Raw genomic sequence first — 22325 nt, forward strand, 5'->3', positions numbered from 1 at the left:
GGTTCTTAAAAAATTCTCAGTGTGCAAATAATTCCTTCAGTCTCTGGAGAGTAAAATCAAATTCATGTAAGAGAAAAGACTAGCAAGCAATTTAATAATTACTTATCAGAAAACAAATATACACAACTAAACTGAATATTCATCAACACTTCTAATGACATCCACAGTGTTATTTTTACACTTAATCAAATGAGATTCAGACATTTTTGAATATGGAAAAGACGATACACTGAATTCACATGCCAATTATTTGTCATACATTTGCTCAGAAAAGGACTAAGATTTTGATCACTTCATAGACTCAGCAATGACATCTCTGTTTACATAACTGTCATGGAGAAAACAGTGGAAGGATATAAGCATCCCATTATTGATTGAAGAAAAATATTCATCTCACATTAAATTCAAGATCCGAAGAAGATCAGATACCTAAGAAACTATTGCGCATCTTCTGATTAAAAAAAAAAAAAAGTCAGATGACTGTGCCCCAAATTTTCATTTAGAAAATGTAGAATGGAACATTTCAACAATTTAAATTTGTCATTCAAAAATACGTTTTGATACAGAAGATCATATGTGCAGTTTATGTCCTGACAAATCAGCATTTCCAGGTGAAAAAGTTTGTTTAAAAACTCTCTTTCTGACATTCTAGAGCATGCAGAAGAGCTAATCCACTGTAAGGAACTGAAGAAGAAAGCCAGCTGATCCAGGCCCACGTCAAAAAGTCAAGTTACATCCTTTAGATTAAAGTAGTGATTTTGGTCATCCATATTACCAAATACAGGCCTGCATCATGGTAGATGCTGTATACATCATAGGAGACTGAACAAGTCATTTGATTTCCATATGAGGATTCATTTCTACTAACTTTAACTTCTAACTTCATGTTAGCATCTTCTTGACTCACTAGAGAGAAAATGGAGAGAGAGGAATTTCCAAATAATTTCTATCTTTCTCCTCTGTGGATTTGAACTTGTTCACCATACCTACTTGTATTCATTGGAGAAGTTTAGTTTCCAGGCCTCCTCTACAGGCAATGGAGAAAGTTGTCCTCTGAAAGCATCATCGTTTTGCCTGGCCAAAAATAGGATGAACCGTGCCATGGAGTTACCTCCTTCCAATGCCTACAGAAGAAGCCTGGACATCTAAATGGTTTCAAGTACAAACAACAAATCTATTTAAATCCACAACATAGGCACAGAACAAAAGTGTCATTGGCTTTAGTTATTGATGATAAATATTTACCATCAAGCCAGTCATACGGTTTACCCTGTTAAATTCCCGCGTCTTTTGTGAACCTGACAGGATCATGACCTGCCACTGTCTCATTGGGTACTTATAATTCTACTGATTCCAGACTTACAATACTCTCACTTGATCACTCCTGAGTACAGGTACTCAGGAGAAACAGAATAAAAGGTTGTCATTATGCTCTCCGTAACTTTGAGTAGATACTTAGTATTTTAAACGTTGATGAACCTTTCTGTTAGCACAAAATCTAGGATGAAAAAATCGTGACAAGCTTTTTCATATAACACTTTAAAATGCCTTATTATTTATGTAACATAATGCTATGGATCCAGAATTGGAGCCCCTGTACTGAGGAATTTCTCACATACTAATACAAAGAGACCACAGTAAAGAAAAAAAAGAGGCTGTTCTAAGACTTTGTACGTAGATTTAATGATTCAATAACAAGCATTCTTCATCTTTAATAAACATAATTTACTTGTTTAAACTGTTTCTATAGGAGTTGATACTTGGTTAAATACCTCTTCCAAACTGGGGGTGGTGGAGTGGAAATAGGAGGGAAAGATATTAATCTTAGAAGTGTTAAGGCTTCCACTGCAGAACTGTGTCAGTTTTTGCATCAAATTTCACAGATAATGTTGAATGGAGAGCACCCAAAGGGATACAAAAATGACCTGAGGTCCAGAAAACGTGACATGAGAGGACACATGAAAGACTTAGGATTGCTTCATCTTAAAAAGAGATGGCAGGGTAGATAAAGCACATACAAAGCTTGCTGCATTTCATTCACTGCATTGTCCAACATTAGTATGTCCAACATATTAATGAATATGTATAATGCACAACCAAAATATTAAACATTTAGTAGAATGTTAAGAAATACATAATTAGTTTAAAAATTAGTTAAATTAGTTTAAAAATGTGTATTCTGCATGTTTCTTCTTAATTCTACTGAGCAGATGTTAAAATCTGGTTTTACCATGAAATTTTAAACTCTGTATACACACACCATTCTGACACAGTTACCTCATTTGTTGAAAAATATAAACAACATACCAACAGCTGTTGATCAACTATTGTTGCTATCTTCAATTCTTTCCTCTAAAGCCCCACATATATGTAACATATTAAGTCTTATATCTGACAAACAAGGAACTATTTACTTTGTGCAAAACCTGTAGCTGAAATTTGAAGCAGTACGGGATTTCAGATTCATTCCGTATCCTTTTGGTGCCTAGCATTGTTCTGGGTCCTACCTTTGGTGCAGAGTCTTGGGAGGCACGCAAAGGCATGTTTAGCAAGCAAAACATTCCGCTTTCTAAAATACAACTTCTGTTTTTTTTAATACATAAGTTTGAGGTCTTCCTATCTTTCAACAACAAAGAAATCATTGAAAGTCTATTTCATAGCAATGGAAATCCTAAAAGTTTATATAAACACAGTTATTACAGTGCCAGCATGAAAATATTCACAGCTAGCAGGGCGCTTTGCTGTTCCACTGATTGGAGAAAAATCATCTAATTTCTCCCTTTAGATTCACATAGATGTGAAGCAGCCAAGAGCTTTTTAATTTTTGCGTAACAGAGAATTAAGAATAATTGGAGAGGGAAAGAAAGTCAAAGCTGCCACTGGAATAGGAACCAATATATTAGAAAGTGTCAGGCTACTATGAACAAGAAAGAGTAACAGTGGCATCATAGAGAAAAGAGCCTGAGAAGATGGTGAGTAGGGAAAGTACACCAAGAATGACAGACTAGACTACCTCTCAGGAAGCTTAAGCGCTGCTCATTTAGTTCCTCTCCTCGCTTATTTTCACAAATCTTTCTTTGCTTGCTCGCTTTCAGTCCTGCCTTCTCATTTTGCGCCCTTTAGATTTGCTCTGTAGCTTCACTTCTCTAACTTGTAGCAGTTGTAGCCTCAATATACTGTTTTGTGAGTTTCAGTGAATTTGGGACTCACCTGATTGTCTAACATGACAGACAGAACTCTTAAAGGATTTTGAGAGGGGTTACAGCTCTCTGGGTTCAGTATAGCTGAATGTATGACAGCTCAAATGCGATGCAAGCCTGACTAACAGAATAATACCACCCATACATGCTATGCGCAGTGGGTGACAGCAGCTCTGAATATTTCAACTATACATTTCTGACATTAGAAAACTAAAAATAGTTCAGCTATGGGCCTGCCTAAGAGCCCTATCCAAATTCTAATATGATAAATGGGAACCTTTACTTTGATATTAATGAGACTAATGAATATTTTTAGATTGGCTGGAGTTTGTTTTTGTTTGTTGTATAAGAAAGAGAGAAAGCATGCCTATTTTGCAAAACAAGCATTTTTTTAGTGCACTAGCTTTAAAATAGGTAAGTAAAAATAAAGGTGGGAGAAAAATCCACTAAAATCATTCATTCTGAATGTATTCATATCTTTCATTTCAGAGGGGGAAGAAAAATTAAACAAGAAGCCAAAACTAAGAAGCTTGAACATTGCTTACTTGAACAGTTTATTGGTCTATGTACATTACCAGAGGTTCAGCTTCCATACATGACAACTGGTCAAGCCACTGAGATGAGAAAAATCCTGTAAGTCTGCACACAAGAATAAACTGCAAACCCATCCTTCCTGACATTATTAAAAAATACACTCATGATATGGCACTGAGCCTTAGAGTGCTAAAATTCCAAGGCTCATGCACCAAGCCAGATGTCTCAGAGGAAATGAGATCCTGGAAAGGAAAATCAATAGAAAAGGAAAAAGAATAGTAGGTTTATTTCATGAAAATATGATCATGTTCTTTAGTATAGGAAAAAACTACAGGCCAAATGCTGCAAGTCTTAAATTGAGCAAAACTCCCCCTGCAGTCAAGAGCCTTGATTGACTGGAAATCACAGATTTTGGCTCAATGAGACGGAGGCAAGAAAGATCTGAAACATTGTTTTGTTGCCTAAAAATTTTATATGGACAATACTATCACCACATTCCCCACAATAACAAAGCTCATAAACGCATCAACAAGGGGAAAAGGACAAAAATAGTGAGTTTACTATTAACTTTAGAGTGTTTCCCAAATAAAGCTGTATTCGATAAATGAAAGCACAGTCTCAAAATTACTATGAAGAAGTAAAGCACACAGCAGAAACTGAGAATTAAAAAAAAAAAAAAACAACCATCGCTACATTTGTTTCATTAAAGAAAACAAGTTTGTTCATTGTTCTTAGAACACTATAAGTAAGGACAGGAAAGTCCACCACAGGGATGGAAACATGCTTTGGACTTAAAGAGGCTTGGCAAAAAAGAACTGTTTCAGTATGGTTGAGACATTTACTTCCAAGCAGTAATCAAGGACTTCCTGTTCTTCAGCACAAGAAAGAGTGCAATCGCTGCAAAAAATTAGAGGAAAAAAGAGAATAAATTGTAATTATCTGGTAAGTATTTTACAATTAATTCAAGAATCAGGAAAAGAAAGTTGATATTGTCAATATCCTTGCCATGTCTCCTGATAACATATGAAGGAGCTATGGTTTACTGACCTCTTTTCAGATTCTGTCAGAATACTGGGGAATATACCAACAGTAAAAAGAAATGGAGCTCATATATCTTCATTTCAAATCAACAAGAAATTAACAATGCAGTATCCCTAATCCTGAGCATTTAAGCAACCACATCGTCTTGATAGATTTCATAATCATTTTATTTTTATACCCTGCAATTTGCATAAAAGGATATTCAAATTATTCTTCTAAGGCATAGTGCAATGTAAAAATGTGTTTCACTATTGATTTTCTTATATTTTCATTTGCGGGTATAAAGATTTGCAAGAAATAGACTGAAAGCTTTTTACGCATTTCTGTAAGAGGAGATTCTAAGATGCTTGACCTGAATGAGAAATTTCCTGAGCAAAAACCTGAATTAAGGACAAATTAAAGACAGAATAAATAACTTGAGATTTATCCTTTGCTGCCTTATTGCAGCCCTCAGTTTAATGCTTTTTGGCTGGTCCTTTCATTAGGAGTTCCCATTTATTGCCCTCACTGACTTTTATCTGTTGAAAGATAGTGCTGAGAGGACAGTAGTTAAGAATACAAACTTACAGTGTTTAATATGGTAGGGAAATATTTATCCTAAGAAGATACAGATAATTCGGGGCCAGCAATTTTGAAGAAGGGAAGCTATTAAAAATATAATATAGTATCACTGGAAAAAAGGAAATAAATTAGGGAAAAACACAGATATGTTCCGTCAGTGGTTGAGCTGGAATTTTAAAACACTTGGAAAAAAAGCAATTCCATAAATATTCACCAACAGTGACAAATTTTAAGGGCCAAGGAGAAAGAACATGATACAGTTACAATCAGCTGTGGCATAACTATAATGAAGTTATTTGAAATAAGACAAAATGTTAGGGGAGTTAGAATAAACTTTAGAATGATATTAGAAAAAATATAAATGATGGAGAAGTTTCCTCACCCTTCAAAAATAATTTCCAATTTTTAATTATCTGACATATGAGGAGTGGCTGAGAGAGCTGGGAGGGTTTAACCTTGAAAAGAGAAGGCTCTAGGGGATCTTATCGGTGAGTATAAATAGATCATGGGTGGGGATGAAGATGGAGCTAGACTCTTCTCAGTGGTATCCCGTGAAAGGACAACAGTCGGTGGTCATTACTATGAGGGTGGTCAAACACTGGAACAGTATGCTGAGAGAGGTTGCAAAGTCTCCATCCTTGGAGATATTCAAATCCTGACTGGACCTGGCTCTGAGCAACATGCTCTAGCTAACCATGATCTAGTCCAACCCGAGGCTGGACTAGATGATCTCCAGAGGTCCCTTCCAACGCCAACAATTTGGTAACTCTATGTTTCCATAGCAACAGAACAAACTAAACAAGGTTCTCTGGGGAAAATTGGAGTTGCTAATTAAAGTATTTTTTCAAATTTCTATTTCCAAAAGGAAGGGCAATGAAATTACAGACACTCGAACGTTATGTTGATAAATGAAAAAAAACCTTAACAGCAAAGCTTGCTATGACTCTTTCCAAAACCAGTCTCAGCCATTCAAAAAGAATTTTGAAGGCAAGAATCAATTGCATTTCTAGCTGTAATATGGTTTAAGCTGACATCTGTGTGCTACATTATCAAAGCAATACCGCTGTATATTTGATTTTATCAGACCATAGCTATTGTTAACATCATCTGCAATGGGTTGGCCCTAAGTAAATGAAGAATGTGACAGAGCACTGAGATGATCTAATATTCTTATGTGCCATAGTGCCTGTACCACCATTTCTTACCTATTTTGAAATATTTAAGTTTTTATCATTTTGGATCTTACATTCTCAAATTTTTATGTTGAATTTTATTAAAAAGTTGTTGATAAATCACTAACAGAACAGCTGTCTCTTCATGAGATATTGAAATTTATTGATAAGCTTACTGTAAAAATGGAATCCCACTTATACATAGGAACAAACAAGCAAAGGACACACATGTGGCATGATGCCTTCTAAATGGAAACGTCCAAATCTTCTCACTTTTGTTGCCAAGTTTCACATAAGTGTAGGCTGGTGACTATCACGTAACTCCAGCTTGTCCATCCTTCAGCACTGCAGAAGAATTAGAGGGAGCTAGAATGTTTTCTGTTTGAAGAGTTATGTTTTAACTGTGTAAATCCTGGAGTGAAGTGTATTAAATGCAGACATTTCATGTCAGAAACCAAGACTTGAAGCGGGCAATTGCATTTCTGGCAGCCCGATCAAAAATCAAAATTCTAAGAAGAAAACTCTGTTGTTTCCAAGAAGATTTTTCTCATTTGATCAACACACACATTTCCATGGAGAATGAACCTTCCCAAAATTTTTTAGTATCTTACTTGACCTACATTTGAAAACAACATTGAGACACGCATCTTTCTGTGTTTTGAAAATTAATAAAATTCTCTTGGAAGAAGTTTCTAGCCCAATGTCCTTGAAAGCACTTTGATGATGAAGAAAGTAGTAACCAGCTGCTGCTTCACATATGCTGAAAACCATGGAACAAATGATGCTGATTGTAATGATATGTTGCAAAAGCGATAGCAGTGGAGAATTTCTGTTGAAGGCAGCCTTCCTGTTAAACAGAAGACCAAGCACAGATTCTTCCTCTTGTTCTGTATATTGTTACTGCTACAAATTGCAAACCTCTTAAAATGCCAGCAGGGTTTCTGACTAAAACTGAAAAGAAATTAGAAGAAATCTAGCTAAGGACCAAACAGTATGAGCTGAGACTCCTGTGTTAGTGGAAATTACATAAAGCTTTAAGTTAGCTAGTAGGAAATGGAAATGCAATCAGACAGCATCCAGTACAGATTTCTTAAATTTAAATTATTTTACTATAGTTATTTTATTTTCCTCAACTCCTGCTGCTTGAGACAAACTTCCAATCACAGTTACGGAGCTTACTTTTAAATAAAGCTAATTTCCTCAGTTCTAGAAGGACTAAAAGTTCTGCTTAAAACATGCAAATACATTTGATTGAAAATTGGAGGTTTCCTCCTCCATTGAAAATGTCAACAACAAAAAATGAAAAACATTCAGGTACAAGAAAAATAAATACCAGTTCAGCTTTCCAGGAATATAGTAATCTAGTCATGAATCCATATTTCCACTAGAGGAAAGAAACATTAATACAAATATGTTTGCTGGCCTAGACTGGAAGCATAATTCCACATGGTGCTGAATACACTCATACTAATCTTGAAGGAAATAGAGGATATTTATCCATCTTAGGAGAAAAAAGTAATTTTAGGACTGAATCTCAGAGTCAAGTTTTATCTATATGGGAACACTAACATTGATAGCAACCCAATTAAAAAGCCTTTAAAAGTTCAAACTTTTTTTTAACTTTTAAAAAAATATAGTTAAATTAAACTAAACAGTTTTATGGTGTCTCAGAATTCATCATTGTTTCATGTAGTGATAATAAATGTGCAGACAGGTATTAACACTGCTGCTTTATGTGACAATTCTCTGAATGATGAGAATTTATAAGTTATAAACTTGGAATGATGAAACAGATATGTTTCCAAACACTGATCTTATATTCTGCATAAAGCAAAACAAAATTTTGGAAGTGAGCAACTGGCTAGGTGAATAGCGTCTTTTTTTTTTTTTTTTTTTTTTTAAAGGAAAAAGAAAAGCTATGAAGCACCAGTTATTCAATGCATTCTTCTTAAATTTTGCTTTCTAGATGACCAGTCATTCTTGTTTCTCTCTTTTGGACTCTTTCCACCTGGTCCGTATTTTTTTTGAAATGTACACCATAAAGGTATATGCACAAAAAAGCTGGCAAGATACTATGAGAATAGAAGTTGAGCCTGAAGGCAATCTTATAAATTAATTTCAGAGCTACACTCCCTTCTCATTCTTCAGAAATATTTGCAAACTTCAAAAACCCACCTCAAGGAACTAAAAATAGTCTTATAAAACCTATTTGCTGTATTTTATCAGTACTACATAAGGGTAAATTTTTGATGCTTAAATAACAACAAAAGTGAGTTCCTTTGGTTCTGATAATCCTGCCCCAGACTTAGAAATATAGACTTGAGAATCTAATTTTAGGCATGTTCAGGTACTTGTATACAACCACATACTAAAAAAATTTTACATTTGCATATACCAGAGTGGACCCATTGAAAAACTGCTCAGAAGCACCGGTGTAATTCATATACTAAATATAGCGTGCAACTTATTGTATCTACTGTAATGAAAAAAGCAAGTGTTTTAAAAGTGGAGTCCTACTGCATTGGGTGAACAACAGAAAAGGAATAGCTAGCCTGGCCAAGATTCAAGGAAAAATTTCACAATATACTTGCATTTAAACCTTCCTGAATAGTAATACTTCCTTGAATTAAGATGTATGTTCCATCCATTACAGAAATACCATCTAGTACTTATCTTTCATACTCATTCCTTCATAACGCTTTTTGCGTCACACCTAGAAAATTCCAGGGAAACGGTTAGGTTACTCTACTAATTACAAAATAACCAGACACAATGTAAAGGCTCTTCTAACTAGCTCCTCAGTGTTACATAAAAACAAAGGATGATCTCACAAAAACTTGGAAAAAAGAAATATCTCCTACTTGTAATTACTAAATTCAAAAAAAGTAAAGTGCTCATTTTTTTTACTGTCAAAATGAGAATACCTTTCATCATACAAAGCAAACTTAAATGATTAGAAGGAAAAATTCTTCCCTGCAGAAAACAAAATTAATCACCTAGATCAAGTAGACTCACAGTCATGTTAGTCTTAGATGGAACTTTCCAAACAGAGGTGGTTGGAATCTTCCATTTAGGCAGCTGAAACTACAGCTGAGTTTTTCTAGGTAATAAGTGTTGGTTTTTTGTGTTCAGTTTTCTAATAGCCTTTTAGACTTCTGATAGTCTTCCAGAGTCACTAGAAAACAGCAACAAACAGCTACAGAGAGGGAAAATACTTTCTTGTAGAGTAATATGTTTTAAAATCTTGGAAGCATAAGTACTTCTAATATAGTTAACAAGTGCTATGAGTTTAAAGAAGTTCCAAAGACAGATTTTTGGACTATAATTAAACATTCAAGAGATTTGGAGCTCAGTTTACATCTAGTCTACGTTTATATTTACACTGCTCTGGCCTTCCCAAAGTACACTAGTTCAAGCTGATTTAGTTAGGGTTGGGGTTTTTTGTGGGTTTTATGGTTTTGCTTGGTTTCGGTGTTTTAACCAATTAAAATATATTTTAAAATGAAATCAGCACATGAACACGTTGTAAAAGATGTTAGAATATTATAAATTCTTTTAAGTTTTTTTTTTTTAAAGTGTTTATGCTAAGAATAAATTTGCCAGGTGTTAGGACCTTGTACAAATATACAAAGCTACCTGTTGTCTCCATTTGGCAACTAGATCGGTTGGTCCTAGTTCTCTCTAGACAGAAGAATCCCTCAATGAAAAGCTCTAGAAAAATGTATGGTGAGAGACAAGTTTGTGCTAAGCTTTATTCTGCATTGTAGTTTGCCTCTGGCAAAAACTTGCTCTCTGATATGTTACTTTTGTTATACAGAAGATGGAAATCCAACTCCAAAAATCATTGTAACATCTTGAATTGTACTAAAACAAAATTCTCTAATAAAATCTAATCAAGAACTCTTCTAACAATTATTGGTAGAAGTATATGCAAAAGAATCAATAGCATAATAAGCAATAAATTTAGTTTGTGATAATTTTTGTAAAACGCTAACAAATCTAATAATTTTCCTTATTGATATGTTTATTCTTGTTTCATACAGAAATAAATCTGGTGTGATTATGTTTTTTTGGCTACATGCAACAGTGCATCTGTCTCTTTCTAAAAACTTTGAACTGGCTGCAAGGTTCAAGAAATTTAAGGTGCAAAGGTGTCAGAGACACTAAGTCCCTGCACGCTTTATGTAATCATTAGCTAGGTGGAGGAATGAGAGCTTCTTAATGCTCCCACAGAAAGAAGAGCTGTAGCGTGAACTCTTATTTGGCATCAGACAGTCCAAATCAGAGATAGTCTTCAAAAAATACACATGGTGAAAGGATTCAGTCATTCCCTGCTCAATGAAAAGCTTTTTTAGTAGTATGTTTCACAAGCATAGCTGGAAAGAAGGATAAAGTGACATTCTATTTCATATTCCTGTGATTTTTTTTTTAATATAACGTAGTAGCACAAAGAAATATCAAATTTCTTATTATCAGATCACGTATTTAAACATAAATTTTTAGAGGTTCTCTAAGCTATATAAAATACAAAAGAGATCTCTCAATTCTACAGGGAATATCACTACTAGTCCTTCAAACTGAACTTTAACATGAATATGAAACACAAGCACAAAAGACTATATGTACCAGTAATAGAAAGTTATACAAGTCAGGGAAAAAAAAAATCAGATCAACATGAAATTTTAATGTGACTGGAAAACCACTATTCTATCGCAGCAGATTTTGAAGCAAATCATTGTGAACAAATGTGTCTCTCTTCCTGAGCTTCCAGGGTAATAAGACTTGTACTGCATTTTAAGCTCCCCTAAACTGCTTTTAACCAAGAGAAAGGCTCTATAAACACTACATATGGCCCAGATACTCATGGTTAAACAATATCATTTACTGTTTTATTCTGGCATTCATTTTGGTTTTGCAGCTTTTTAGATGGAAGAGGTGACATTGCAATTGAACGAGATTCACAGTAGTCTGAAAAGCTCATACCTAGCAATTACTAGACACCAAATATCTTACCCATTAAAAACAAAATGAAGTAACCACACCATCAACCTCTACAGTTACTTTGCAACAATAGTATTCAAAAATAATAATCACAGTGTATGCCTATACTAGAACTAGATTTGCTTTGTACTTGATTTAGAACTATGCAGAGAATCAAGACTGATTCAAATGGTATGATTTAACATTTAAATCAATTAACAGCAAGCGCCTAATTCTTTGGTGCTATCCAATACAGAGGGAAAGATTTTACAGAGCAATTTTTTTTCCTGCATAGTCTACAATATTGATGAGTCATAATGATAGTATTGTTAAAATACAAAGCAGGCACCAGTCTCTCTTTTTATTCTAGACTGCTGAATTTACACTTTAAAATATCTGTCTTCTAAAGGACACATGCTTTCCTAGCATTACATCATTTTTCTTCAAAAGCATTTAAGATACAGGTTTTAAACTGGAGGTATGGCTAGTATTTATTTGAATTTTAGGAGTTTCTACATAACCTCCAGCCATGTGTGCTTTCTGACAAGGAAATTAAAGAAATAAAGTGGTCCAAAAGTGCTTTCTCCTTCTACTAAATGCTCATGAAAGTGCTTATGCCTATGAAAAACATCACATCAGTCAAGAATCTGTGTAAAATAGAGTAACATCATAAGCAAGTATCATTGTATTTCATGACTGTAGAATACAAAAACATCAGCCAATGTGTAGATCCAATGATGTTCACACCACTGAATCTACAAAGTCAATGCTGAACTCCGACAGTGCTAGTTCTAGTAGACAATGCCTCTCAGCAGCAGGGTTTGATATCAGCCTCTCCCATTACTGTGCAGCCTGATGAACCTGTGCGAAAAAAGCTGATGCTACTCCTCCCTTTTCATGCTCTATATGACTATAAACACAAGCAGTCTCCAAGTGCAGAAGGAAAAAAATGGATAGCGTTTAAAGGGTTAACAATGCAGCTGGGGGTGGGGGTGGAGGGGATTTCCTCAAAATTTTTCCATAAGAAGTGACACACTTAAAAACCCCACCATGTAAATAAAACGTCTACCCCTCAGAAGTGTTGGGTCAATTTTAGTGTAGGATAATCGAACCTTACGACTCTGCCAAAAGAAATTTTAGCTGCATATTCACCTAATTTATTGTAACTTAGTCAATTAGCAGAATCTATATTTCCATTAGATAAACACGAAATTAAGTGACTTTCTCCCAGAAAATGAAATCACATCTCTTCCACTTCTTCAGCTCTGAATTACAGTCGTCTTTTTTTCCCTTAAAATATTCTTACCTGAAGAAACTATAATAGGTAGTCAGTTCTGAAGAAAGATCTGCTGTGGATCAGAAAGCAGCAGAAGTTACACTTTTCATATTCCTAGTTCAGATTGCCAAAGAAGCAAACAGTACGTCAGAAATGAAAATATGCCCAGTCTCCTTAAAGTTGTTATCTAGCCTCTTAGAGGCACTAGAGGTAACGATGACTAACTCTTTTGATCGCCTGCCAATATTTCCCCCATCAGCTGTTCAGCTTTTCTGCCGATATCAGTCCATTTCACATAGTCAATAGCCCGTAAGAGCAACAGATACAGGAAAAATGAACTCAGGCCTATAAGCCTAACACCAGCAAAGGTGTCAAATGCCAGTTCTATGTGTGGCATTGACAAGAAAATCACATTCCAATTTTGACACACAAGCCAGAAGTTTGCACCACTGCTCTACAGTCATATTGAAGGCACACAGTGGAATCGTGGAGAAGATCACACTGCTGCTGCCTGTGCTGTGTCTGTTCACGGACGGAGAGAAATCTCTTCAGGTCTCCGTTAGTACCAACACTAAATTCATATTTTAATAAAACAAAATATAAAAAGACAATTCAAATCCCTGATTAGAATATTTTAATTCAGACGCAAACTAGGCAAGCTCTAGGCAAACCATATCTTTTCCCCTTCAGGCTGTAATTCTTTCTGTCACTAACTTTTCTGTGATTCATATGGTACCAACAATGTTCTCAAAATGCAAATTGCTAATGACTTTTCTTAGGCATGTATAAATCTGGAAAATATGGGCTGTTCCGTGCAGCACTTCCAGAAGTACCAAAAACATCCTTCCACATATGTCTAAAATAATGGCAAAGTTTTATTTCATGCCTCAAGCTATTGTTATACTGAATAAACTTGGTGCAACATTTGGAGAACAGTGACATTCTCCCATTTTCAAATCAATGCTGATTCACATGAAATATTTTTTTAAATGGGTTCTGCAAACAGAATATAATTAAACAAAATATAGTTTCATTGATAGTGGCACTAATAAGCATGCTTGATTTTAATTTCCAGACTGACCATGCATTTTAAGAAAGGATGCACATTTTAAAAATAAGTTATGTTTATATAAAAATAAAAAAAGATTTCAGGAAAATGAATGAGGATGATAATTTTTGAGACAGTGAAAAAAGAGGGGCCGTGGTCCTCTTTTCAACTGCTAGAATGATGTTAAGATAAAAAACAGGTAAAGGTTACTACTATTAGGCAGAGAGACTTCTGTATGTCAAGCAAATAAGGGTCACATCAAGAAAGGAACAGTAGCCACAAAAGAACACAAAAATTTAGTGGTAATGAAAGAAACCAGTTCTACTCAAACAAGCAAAACACAGAGGCCCTCTTCTCCACCTAGGATACAGCATACAATCAGCTTTGAAATGGAAAAAGCTACATTTGGCTCACAACATGCCCTTTCCTCATCAGCAAGACCTACAAATCCCTGTAAATCACATTACAGTCATGCAGTTTTTTGACTTGTCACTTTCCTTCTTTGATAGTTGGTTGTAGTGAACTTCTAGCCTTCAAAGATGTAAGTTCTTCTGCACAGGGCAGCATATGTACCCTTTTTCTCTTTTGCATAGTAGAGCTCTCACTGTTAGGACTAATATATACATTTATACCTGGCTTTCTTCCTGTTCTCTTCTTATAAGAGTAGGCAGCTGTCTCCACGATCCAGTATTGCCAGGCATTTAAAGGTGATGCCATTATCACAAAAGCTATCACTGACCTTTGACTGTATTACCTGCTCTTCATAACTATCTTTCCAAGATTAACATGCCTAGCATTTGGGGATGCCAACAAGCTGCCTTTTATTAGTAGTATCATTGGTATTATAAATAACCTGACAGAAATAGTTACATTCTTCTATTTGAATTTTCCCCCTAAATACCAGACTGATGCCTAAGCTGAGTTTGAATCAGTCTTATGCCAACAAAAACTTTTTAGGTTTGTGACATTTTAACATCTCAGATCATGCAAAGATCTTAGTCAGACCCATTTCCTAGTCCCAGAACATCCAAAGATAACTATGCTTTTGTTTATGTCTATATTTACACACATAAATTTACTTTAATGAAAAGCTACTGTACATCAGTAACAGAAGCGTTTTGCATTTATATTCATTCTGCCTATGACCTCTTTGGGACTAATAGTAAACAAATATTCCGGCTTTTCTGACAAAGAAATGCAAGAAAATTACATTGAAACTTTTTAATGCTTAAAATAATTGTACTACAGTAGGTAGCATATATGGAATATACTGGACAATACCACTTACAGATATCAAAAATTTGTCATTTCTGGGAGCATATAACTTCAAACTCTCACCTGCAAAATTCCTGTACAATAGAACCATTATTTTTTCAAATTATTATATATCTATGCTCATATACACAGGTAACAAAACATTTCATTTTCTTTTGCAAGCTGATTTCAGCATATATGATGAAGTACTTCGCTATTTATTTTGAAAAGTATGATATATAAACTGCTTTTCTCTTTATAGTAAAAACTATAATTAACAAATACTTTTGCTATGTAATGACTTGCTTTCCATTTTACTACACTTTCACTTTTCTAGTTCTTTAGGTGATATTCGGATTCTGTTTCTTAAAACAGGCAAACGCGTTAAATCTAATTATGTGATTAACTTCAGAGATCGCCTCTGGCTGCTAAAATGTTTTATGACTTGAACAAGTCATCTCTAAATGACTACAACAGAAAAGTTGCAAGTTCATGTTTAAATGGAAAGGGAATGCTATATGAGCTTCTTTTGATAACTAAAAACTGATTTTTCATTAAGCACAACAGCACTCACAAAAATATGTAAAGCTAATGACAGTATCTAGCAAGCTATAGGGCTTTCCTATTTCTAATGAAAAAAACATTTAACAGACTAATTAAATACATCATTGGAAGCAAGATCCTGCACAATCATCCTTTGGCAAATACTGCAGGGACAACCTTATTCAATATAATCAATGTCATATCTAACTACTTAGCTTTTGTAGGCATTTTGGTATGCTGATGATAAACAGTTTCCTTACCATTCTAGAAGTGCTTGACTGTTGATGAATGAAAATTCAGCAACAGGAAAAAATCTAGATGATTGCAATTTGCATGTTTTTCTAACATCAAAACACTGACAGCTTTTAAGACCATCTATGCTTTCATCTATAAAAACATTTCAAAAGATTGTATGATCAGAAAGGATGGGGCAAGGAGAGTTCCAAAGAGGGACAAATACATTGAGTGTACAATATGCAAGTGCTCTTATGCACCAGTTTACTATAATACCATAATAATAGTATGAAACTTTTCTTTTCCTTGAACTGAATTTTCTTTATATTTACATATAAGAAGAGGAAGTAAATGAACCAACTGGGCACCTACCCCAGATACCTTAACATCTTACCATATCCTTCTTCACATGTTACTCTATGCTTTCTAAAGCATGCCTATCCAGTTTGAAGCCAGTGTTACATGCTATACATGAATCAGACATGAAGTCTTATTTAGAAGGTTTTTTTGAACCACGTTGTCAGGAAGTATGAAATTATACCACAAGGGTTGACTTCTCTGCATTTTTCTCAGACTTTTATTTCTATTCATGCTTAATGACCTTGTGGAAAACAATAGGCACATGTTGCTCATTCATTAAATATGAACAAGACAATGGCTAACCATCACTTGCCACTAGTGAATAATATTTATAAAGTTTCCATATTCAAAAGTTGTGTTACACATTTGCTGGAATTGTGGCTATATTTAATATATTTACACATTAATGTAACTATTTTAAAATACAAGTCAGGTTAAATGTGTCCTTATTTAGAAGTCAGGCATACCAACATCTAGAAAAGTTGTTAACGATTAGAAATTGTGATATCTTGAAAGAGAGAAAGAACAATCAAGTACATCACTTGTGGATAAAAATATTTAGAGTAAGTGTTAAACCGGAATTTGTTCATTAAGCAAATGAACAAAAATAATTTTCTTTAGAAGAAGTCAGAAAGAAAATCAGCTCACTCTGAACTAGTAGATCATCTTATTAAACATATTTCCACATAAACTTACATCCTGAAGAAAGCATTTTTATTTATCATCCAGATTTTTTGGTAGATGAAAAATAAATCAGGTAGACAATTCAATGTTAAATATCTGCTCTACTCCAGCAGATATATATTAACTACACATAAAAAAAGGCAAGATTATGTTATACTAATGTTTAGGAAAACACTAACAAATTTAACAAACAAGAGACTCCACTGTGATGTAAAAATGAATTCAGAATTCTAAATCATGGAGCCATTGAGGCTGGAAGGGACTGTGGAGATGGTCGAGTTCAAAACCCCTGCTCAAAGCAGGGTCAAGTACAGCCAGTTGCTCAGTGCTGTGTCCAGTCTGCTTGTGACTATCTTCAGGGATGGAGACTCCACAAAGTCCACAACATCTCCGGGCAACTTGTTCCAGTGTTTGACTACTCCCTACAATAAAAGAGCTTTTTCTTATATTTAAATCAAATTTTCTGTTTCGGTTTGTACTCATTGCCTCTTGTCCTTTCACTGAATTCCACTGAGAAGTGTCCGGCTCCATCTTCTTTACTTCCTCCCATTAGGTACTTACATAAATTGATAAGATTCACCCCCTACCTCCCTACAGCTTCTCATCTCAAGGTTAAACAGTCCTTGCTCTCTCAGGCCCTCCTCATATAAGAGATGTTTCTACCCTTTGATCACCTCTGTGGCCCTTGACTGGACTTGCTCCAATATGCTCACGTCTCTCTTGTACCAGGGAGCCTAGAACTGGACACAGCACCCCACGCGTGGCCTCGCTAGTGCTGAGTAGAGGGGAAGGATCACTTTCCTTGACCTGCTGCCAGCACTCTGCCTCAGGGGACAGCCCAGGATGCCGCTGGCCACCTTTGTTGCAAGGGCACACTTCTGGCTCATGGTCAACTTGTTGTCTGCCAGGACCGCCAGGGCCTTCTCTGCAAAGCTGCTTTCCAGCCGGTCAGCATCCCGCCCGTACTGGTGCCTGAGGTTATTCCTTCCCAGGTGCAGGACTTAGCATTTCCCTGTGTTGAACTTCACAAGGTCCTTGTCAGCCCATTTCTCCAAGCCTGTTGAGGTCCCTCTGAACAGCAGCACAACCATGTGTTATCTCAACCACTGCCCCCACTTTTGCATGCTCTGCAAACTTGCTCAGGGCACACTCTGTCCCATCGCCCAGGGCATTAATGAAGATAATACACAGTAGGAGCCCCAGTATCAACCCCTGGGGTACGCCACTAGTGACTGGCCTCCAGCAAGACTTCATGCTGCTAATCACAGCCCTTTGAGGCCAGCTGTTCAGCCTGTTTTCAGTCTACCTCACCATCCCCATATTTAGCCTGTTCCTCATTTGGTTGTCTAAGAATGGTATGGGAGACAGTGTCAAAAGCCTTGCTACAATCAAGCATCAGCTGCTCTCCCCTCATCTACTGAGCCATTTATCTCACCGTAGAAAGCTGTTCGGTTGGTAAGGAACAATCTCCCTGCTGTAAATCCAGGCTGACTACTCCCAGTCATTTTCCTGTCCTCCATACGTTTGGAGGTTTCCAGAACAATCTGCTTCATCACCTTCTCAAGGATTGAGGTGAGACTGACCAGCCTGTAGTTCCCTGGATCTTCCTCCTTGCTTTCTCCTAGTCCTCTGCAACCTTTTCCATTCACCATAACCTTTCAAAGATAATCAAGAGGGGCCCCACAATAACATTGGTCAGCTCCCTCGGCACTTGAGGTTGCATCCCATCAGGTCCCATGGACACGTGCACGCGCATTGTTTAAATGTTCCCTAACCTGATCCTTCTCTACTGAAGGTATGCCTGTATTGCTGCAGACACTTCAGAAATCTCAGGGCCCTGAGACCAAGAGAAGGCTAATCCAAATAGTAGAGACTGAGGCCAAGAAGGCACTGAGTACCTAAGCCTTTTTCATGTCCTCTGTCACCAGGTCCTCTGCCCCATTCAGCAGTGGACTCACAATTTCCCTATTCCTTTTGCTTCTGATATACCTGTAAAAGCCCTTGTTGCCCTTTACATCCCTCACTAGATTCAATTCCAGATAGACTTTGGTTTTCCTAACCCAGTCCCAGCACTCTCAGACAGTGTCTCTGTATTACTCCCAGGAATGTTAACTGAATCCAGAATTTCAAGAAGACTATCCTAATTTATAAGCTCAGTCAAGTCTGGACAAATAGAAAACACTGCTGAAAGGATCAAACCATTATTGACCTATGGATAAACTATATGTAATAGAATACAGAAAATCAGGGATTAATACGTGCAAGGAAGGAAATATCTTCCTTGAACAGCTTTATTTACATTTTCAGATTTAATGAATTTCTCTTCTTTCATAACATTTAATATTGGCACCTCAGAACTTCTGGTCCTTTTCTATGTGTACATCAGTCTGCTGATCAACTTTTTAATGGTATCACTGTATGCATTCACAGCAATTCTGAGCAAGCAAGAGACATTACTCTTCCCTTATGCAGGAAAGGCAAGACAAGGAGAAAACACTCAGTCACATCCTTGGAAAAGGTCAGAGAGAATTATAGGCCAGAGAATTAGTTTTGTGAACCCTTTGTCACCAGGTTATCTTCCTTCATTTTACACATCTGGAATCCACTGAAGAATCAACTATTGTTTTACAATGACTGTGACTTTCAAATATATTTCCCATATTACAGTGTTGACGCATTCATGTTCCAAAACACAACATACAGAGTTGGGGAGGGAGTAGAAGGAGGGGAACAATGAAGAACAAGTGATTCCACATCAAAGTTTCAATGAGGGTAAATCCCACTTATTACAGTATACACCCAGCTCAAGTTTTGTTTTTCCCCTACATAATTCTGCCATGTGTTCACCTCCAAGTTAACTAAGACCTGTTGGGGTCTGATCTGGATAAACAAATAACATGTCCAACACTAAAAGAGATTAGAAGACAAGAGTTTCTTCAGCACTTCTGAGGCACAAAGCTTAGTTTCCAAACATTTGGAATTAAGTTTGGGTTAAGTGATAGATAGATGTAATCTCTGGCTTGCGTTCTGGTCAAGAAAAACATCCATCAAGAACCTAGATGAGGGCTCAAGATTGTACCATCATTATAATACTAAATAAGATGCTGGGGATTTTGAATGCATTGTTACTGGGTACAGGAAGGTTACTTTGAAGGGAAAGCTGCTTTGAAGGATACAATACCCTGGTTCAACAGATAGTCTGGAACACAGTGTCACTGAATACAGATGCCCAGTAGAACAGCAGTGCCAAATCACTATACATCCAAAAAGAATGAACCACAGTTGAAGCTGTAATCTATGCTGGTTCTATCCTAGGTTCACATGTAACATTTTCATTTTAGAAAAAGTAAGATAATGTACTTAAATACCCTGTGCACTCTGCTGCTTCATAAAGGGCAGAGAACCTTTGCTCCCTTTCATTTATAATTCAATGTTCACAGCAGACATAGCCAGCAAGAAGTGAAAACAAAATATGTTATGGGATGCATGCTGACAACATTTCAAAGAATCAAATGCACTGTTGGACAAGTAATTATTCTTTGAATGTGCATCAATGTGGATTAATTAAAAATGGCACATAGTATCCCCCCACATGGTGAGACTGAGAAGTTTCAGCCACAAACAGTACTTCTTTTCCAAAACTTGACATCTAAATAAATGGCCAAGTCGAAATCAATATTTGGCAAAGGCCATTGTAGCAGTACATTTCCTTTTGTTTTCCTAAAGAAGATAGATGATGTTATTTGTCCATTGGCAAAATGACCCTCTATGTTCAAAACACGAGGTATACCAAACAAACGCTAAACACAGGGATATACTAGGCTAACCATTTTTATTTCTTGCTGGGAAATGAACTGACAGTTACAAAATATAAGCCAGTCTAAAAAGCGGCAGAGGGCCAAACCTTTCATAATTCCATATCAATGTAAATAATTCTCCTTGATGATTCACTGAATTCTAAATTCCACAAGAAAACACTGCTGTTCAAAATAGCACTAGTTCACAACTAAAAGCAGATAATTTTAAATTAAGCTGTTTGATAAGTAGCATCTACACCAAATTAACTGAAGTTTGGTTTAATTCTTTATCTTGTGGCACTGATCTTTGTAGACCTTGATGCTCATTTGTCCGATGGACTGCTGCCACAGTTAACAATCCTGGCGCCAGTTTTTATAGACTTGTTCAAAGCTTGCTGAAAGCACTGGATAACAACAATCCACCCATTTGGATTGTCAACACTAAGGAAGCAGACATCTGCCAGAGTAACTTGGCTGACTCCAAAAGGCTCTCATTTATGGGAATTACAAGGCATCCTGGCATAGAGGTACATAATATGTCCAGAAACTTATGTGATTTCTCCTGGACAGTTTCCACTGGAATCTCCAGTGTGACTGCCATTACGTGCAGTAACTCTTGAAAGCTCTTATAAATATCTGGCTGTACTTGTGAATATCAGTGGTAGCACAGTCTCATCTGCAGAAAAAGATAATACAGTGCAGAAACTGCCTGCAACTCCTCTTCCTCAAAGCTTGAGACAGAGGTTTTAATCACATACAAAGTTCACCTGTTTGGGATCAAAAAAGACCTGACTAACTGAGATAACAGAAGCAGACGCAGCATGGCTAGGTTGCTGGTAGAGATAATTCTCAAGAAAAAGTGTTGCAAGGATACAACAATCACTGAGTCATAATGTCACTCCTAGACCTTGAATAGCAGTCATAAGCACTGGAATTTGTTTGAGCAACAGGGATCAAAAGGCCCAATAAGTGATCTTAAAACAAAAAATCATTTTCTATTGTTTGAACAAGGAAAAAGAAGGAAGGCAAGCAGTTCCAATCAGGTGTTAAGGCAAATCTCCAGCATGGTACCTTAATATGGTACCACAGATATGCTCTGTACTAAAGAGGGAATAATGGCTGGTACTTTTAGAAAAGCTTGATAATAACATACTGCTCTAATTAAGAGATCACAAATACTGTGATCTCAAAGCATTTACAGGCTTTGAATTTCACTTCACAGTACAAAATGAAAAGATATCTGCTTCCTAGTGCTAGGAACCAGAAGAGACTCAGACCTATGCCTTAGGTGTAGGACTCTGCCTGCCACAAAAAGAGTTTACTAGAGCATTTCTGTGCTCTCTTTAGGCATCACAGCTTCTTGTAAACACCTCTGACCTTTGTGTTCATTTCAAGAATGACTTACAAAACAGTGTATCTCAAGAATGTACCTCATGTCCAAAGCACAGTAAAAATACTTTGTGGACTCATCAGAATGCAATGCTATTGCTTCTCATGAAACAAGGTTCTTAAAACTTGAGGTGTATACTCCGCCATAAGAACAAAATGTTAGTAGAAAAAACCTCAGAGGGAAAAGCTTTTCTTTTTTAAAAGAAAAAAGAAAAATCTATGATTTTTCTGTCATCATAGAACAGGAAATAG

The 22325-nt window shown here is 36.2% G+C and overlaps 1 protein-coding gene across 1 annotated transcript in view; it reads left to right on the forward strand.

Moving 5' to 3' along the window:
• The window catches only part of IGF1 (insulin like growth factor 1), a 79477-nt gene extending 71075 nt beyond the window's left edge, over positions 1-8402 (forward strand). The window contains exon 5 of the mRNA XM_009679983.2: positions 3690-8402. Within this exon, the coding sequence (XP_009678278.2) occupies positions 3690-3837 (148 nt within the window). The 3' untranslated portion in view covers positions 3838-8402. The remainder of the gene's footprint in view (positions 1-3689) is intronic.
• Positions 8403-22325: the final 13923 nt, after the last annotated feature.

This window comes from Struthio camelus, chromosome 1, assembly GCF_040807025.1.
Source record: "Struthio camelus isolate bStrCam1 chromosome 1, bStrCam1.hap1, whole genome shotgun sequence".
NCBI classification, from domain to species: domain Eukaryota; kingdom Metazoa; phylum Chordata; class Aves; order Struthioniformes; family Struthionidae; genus Struthio; species Struthio camelus.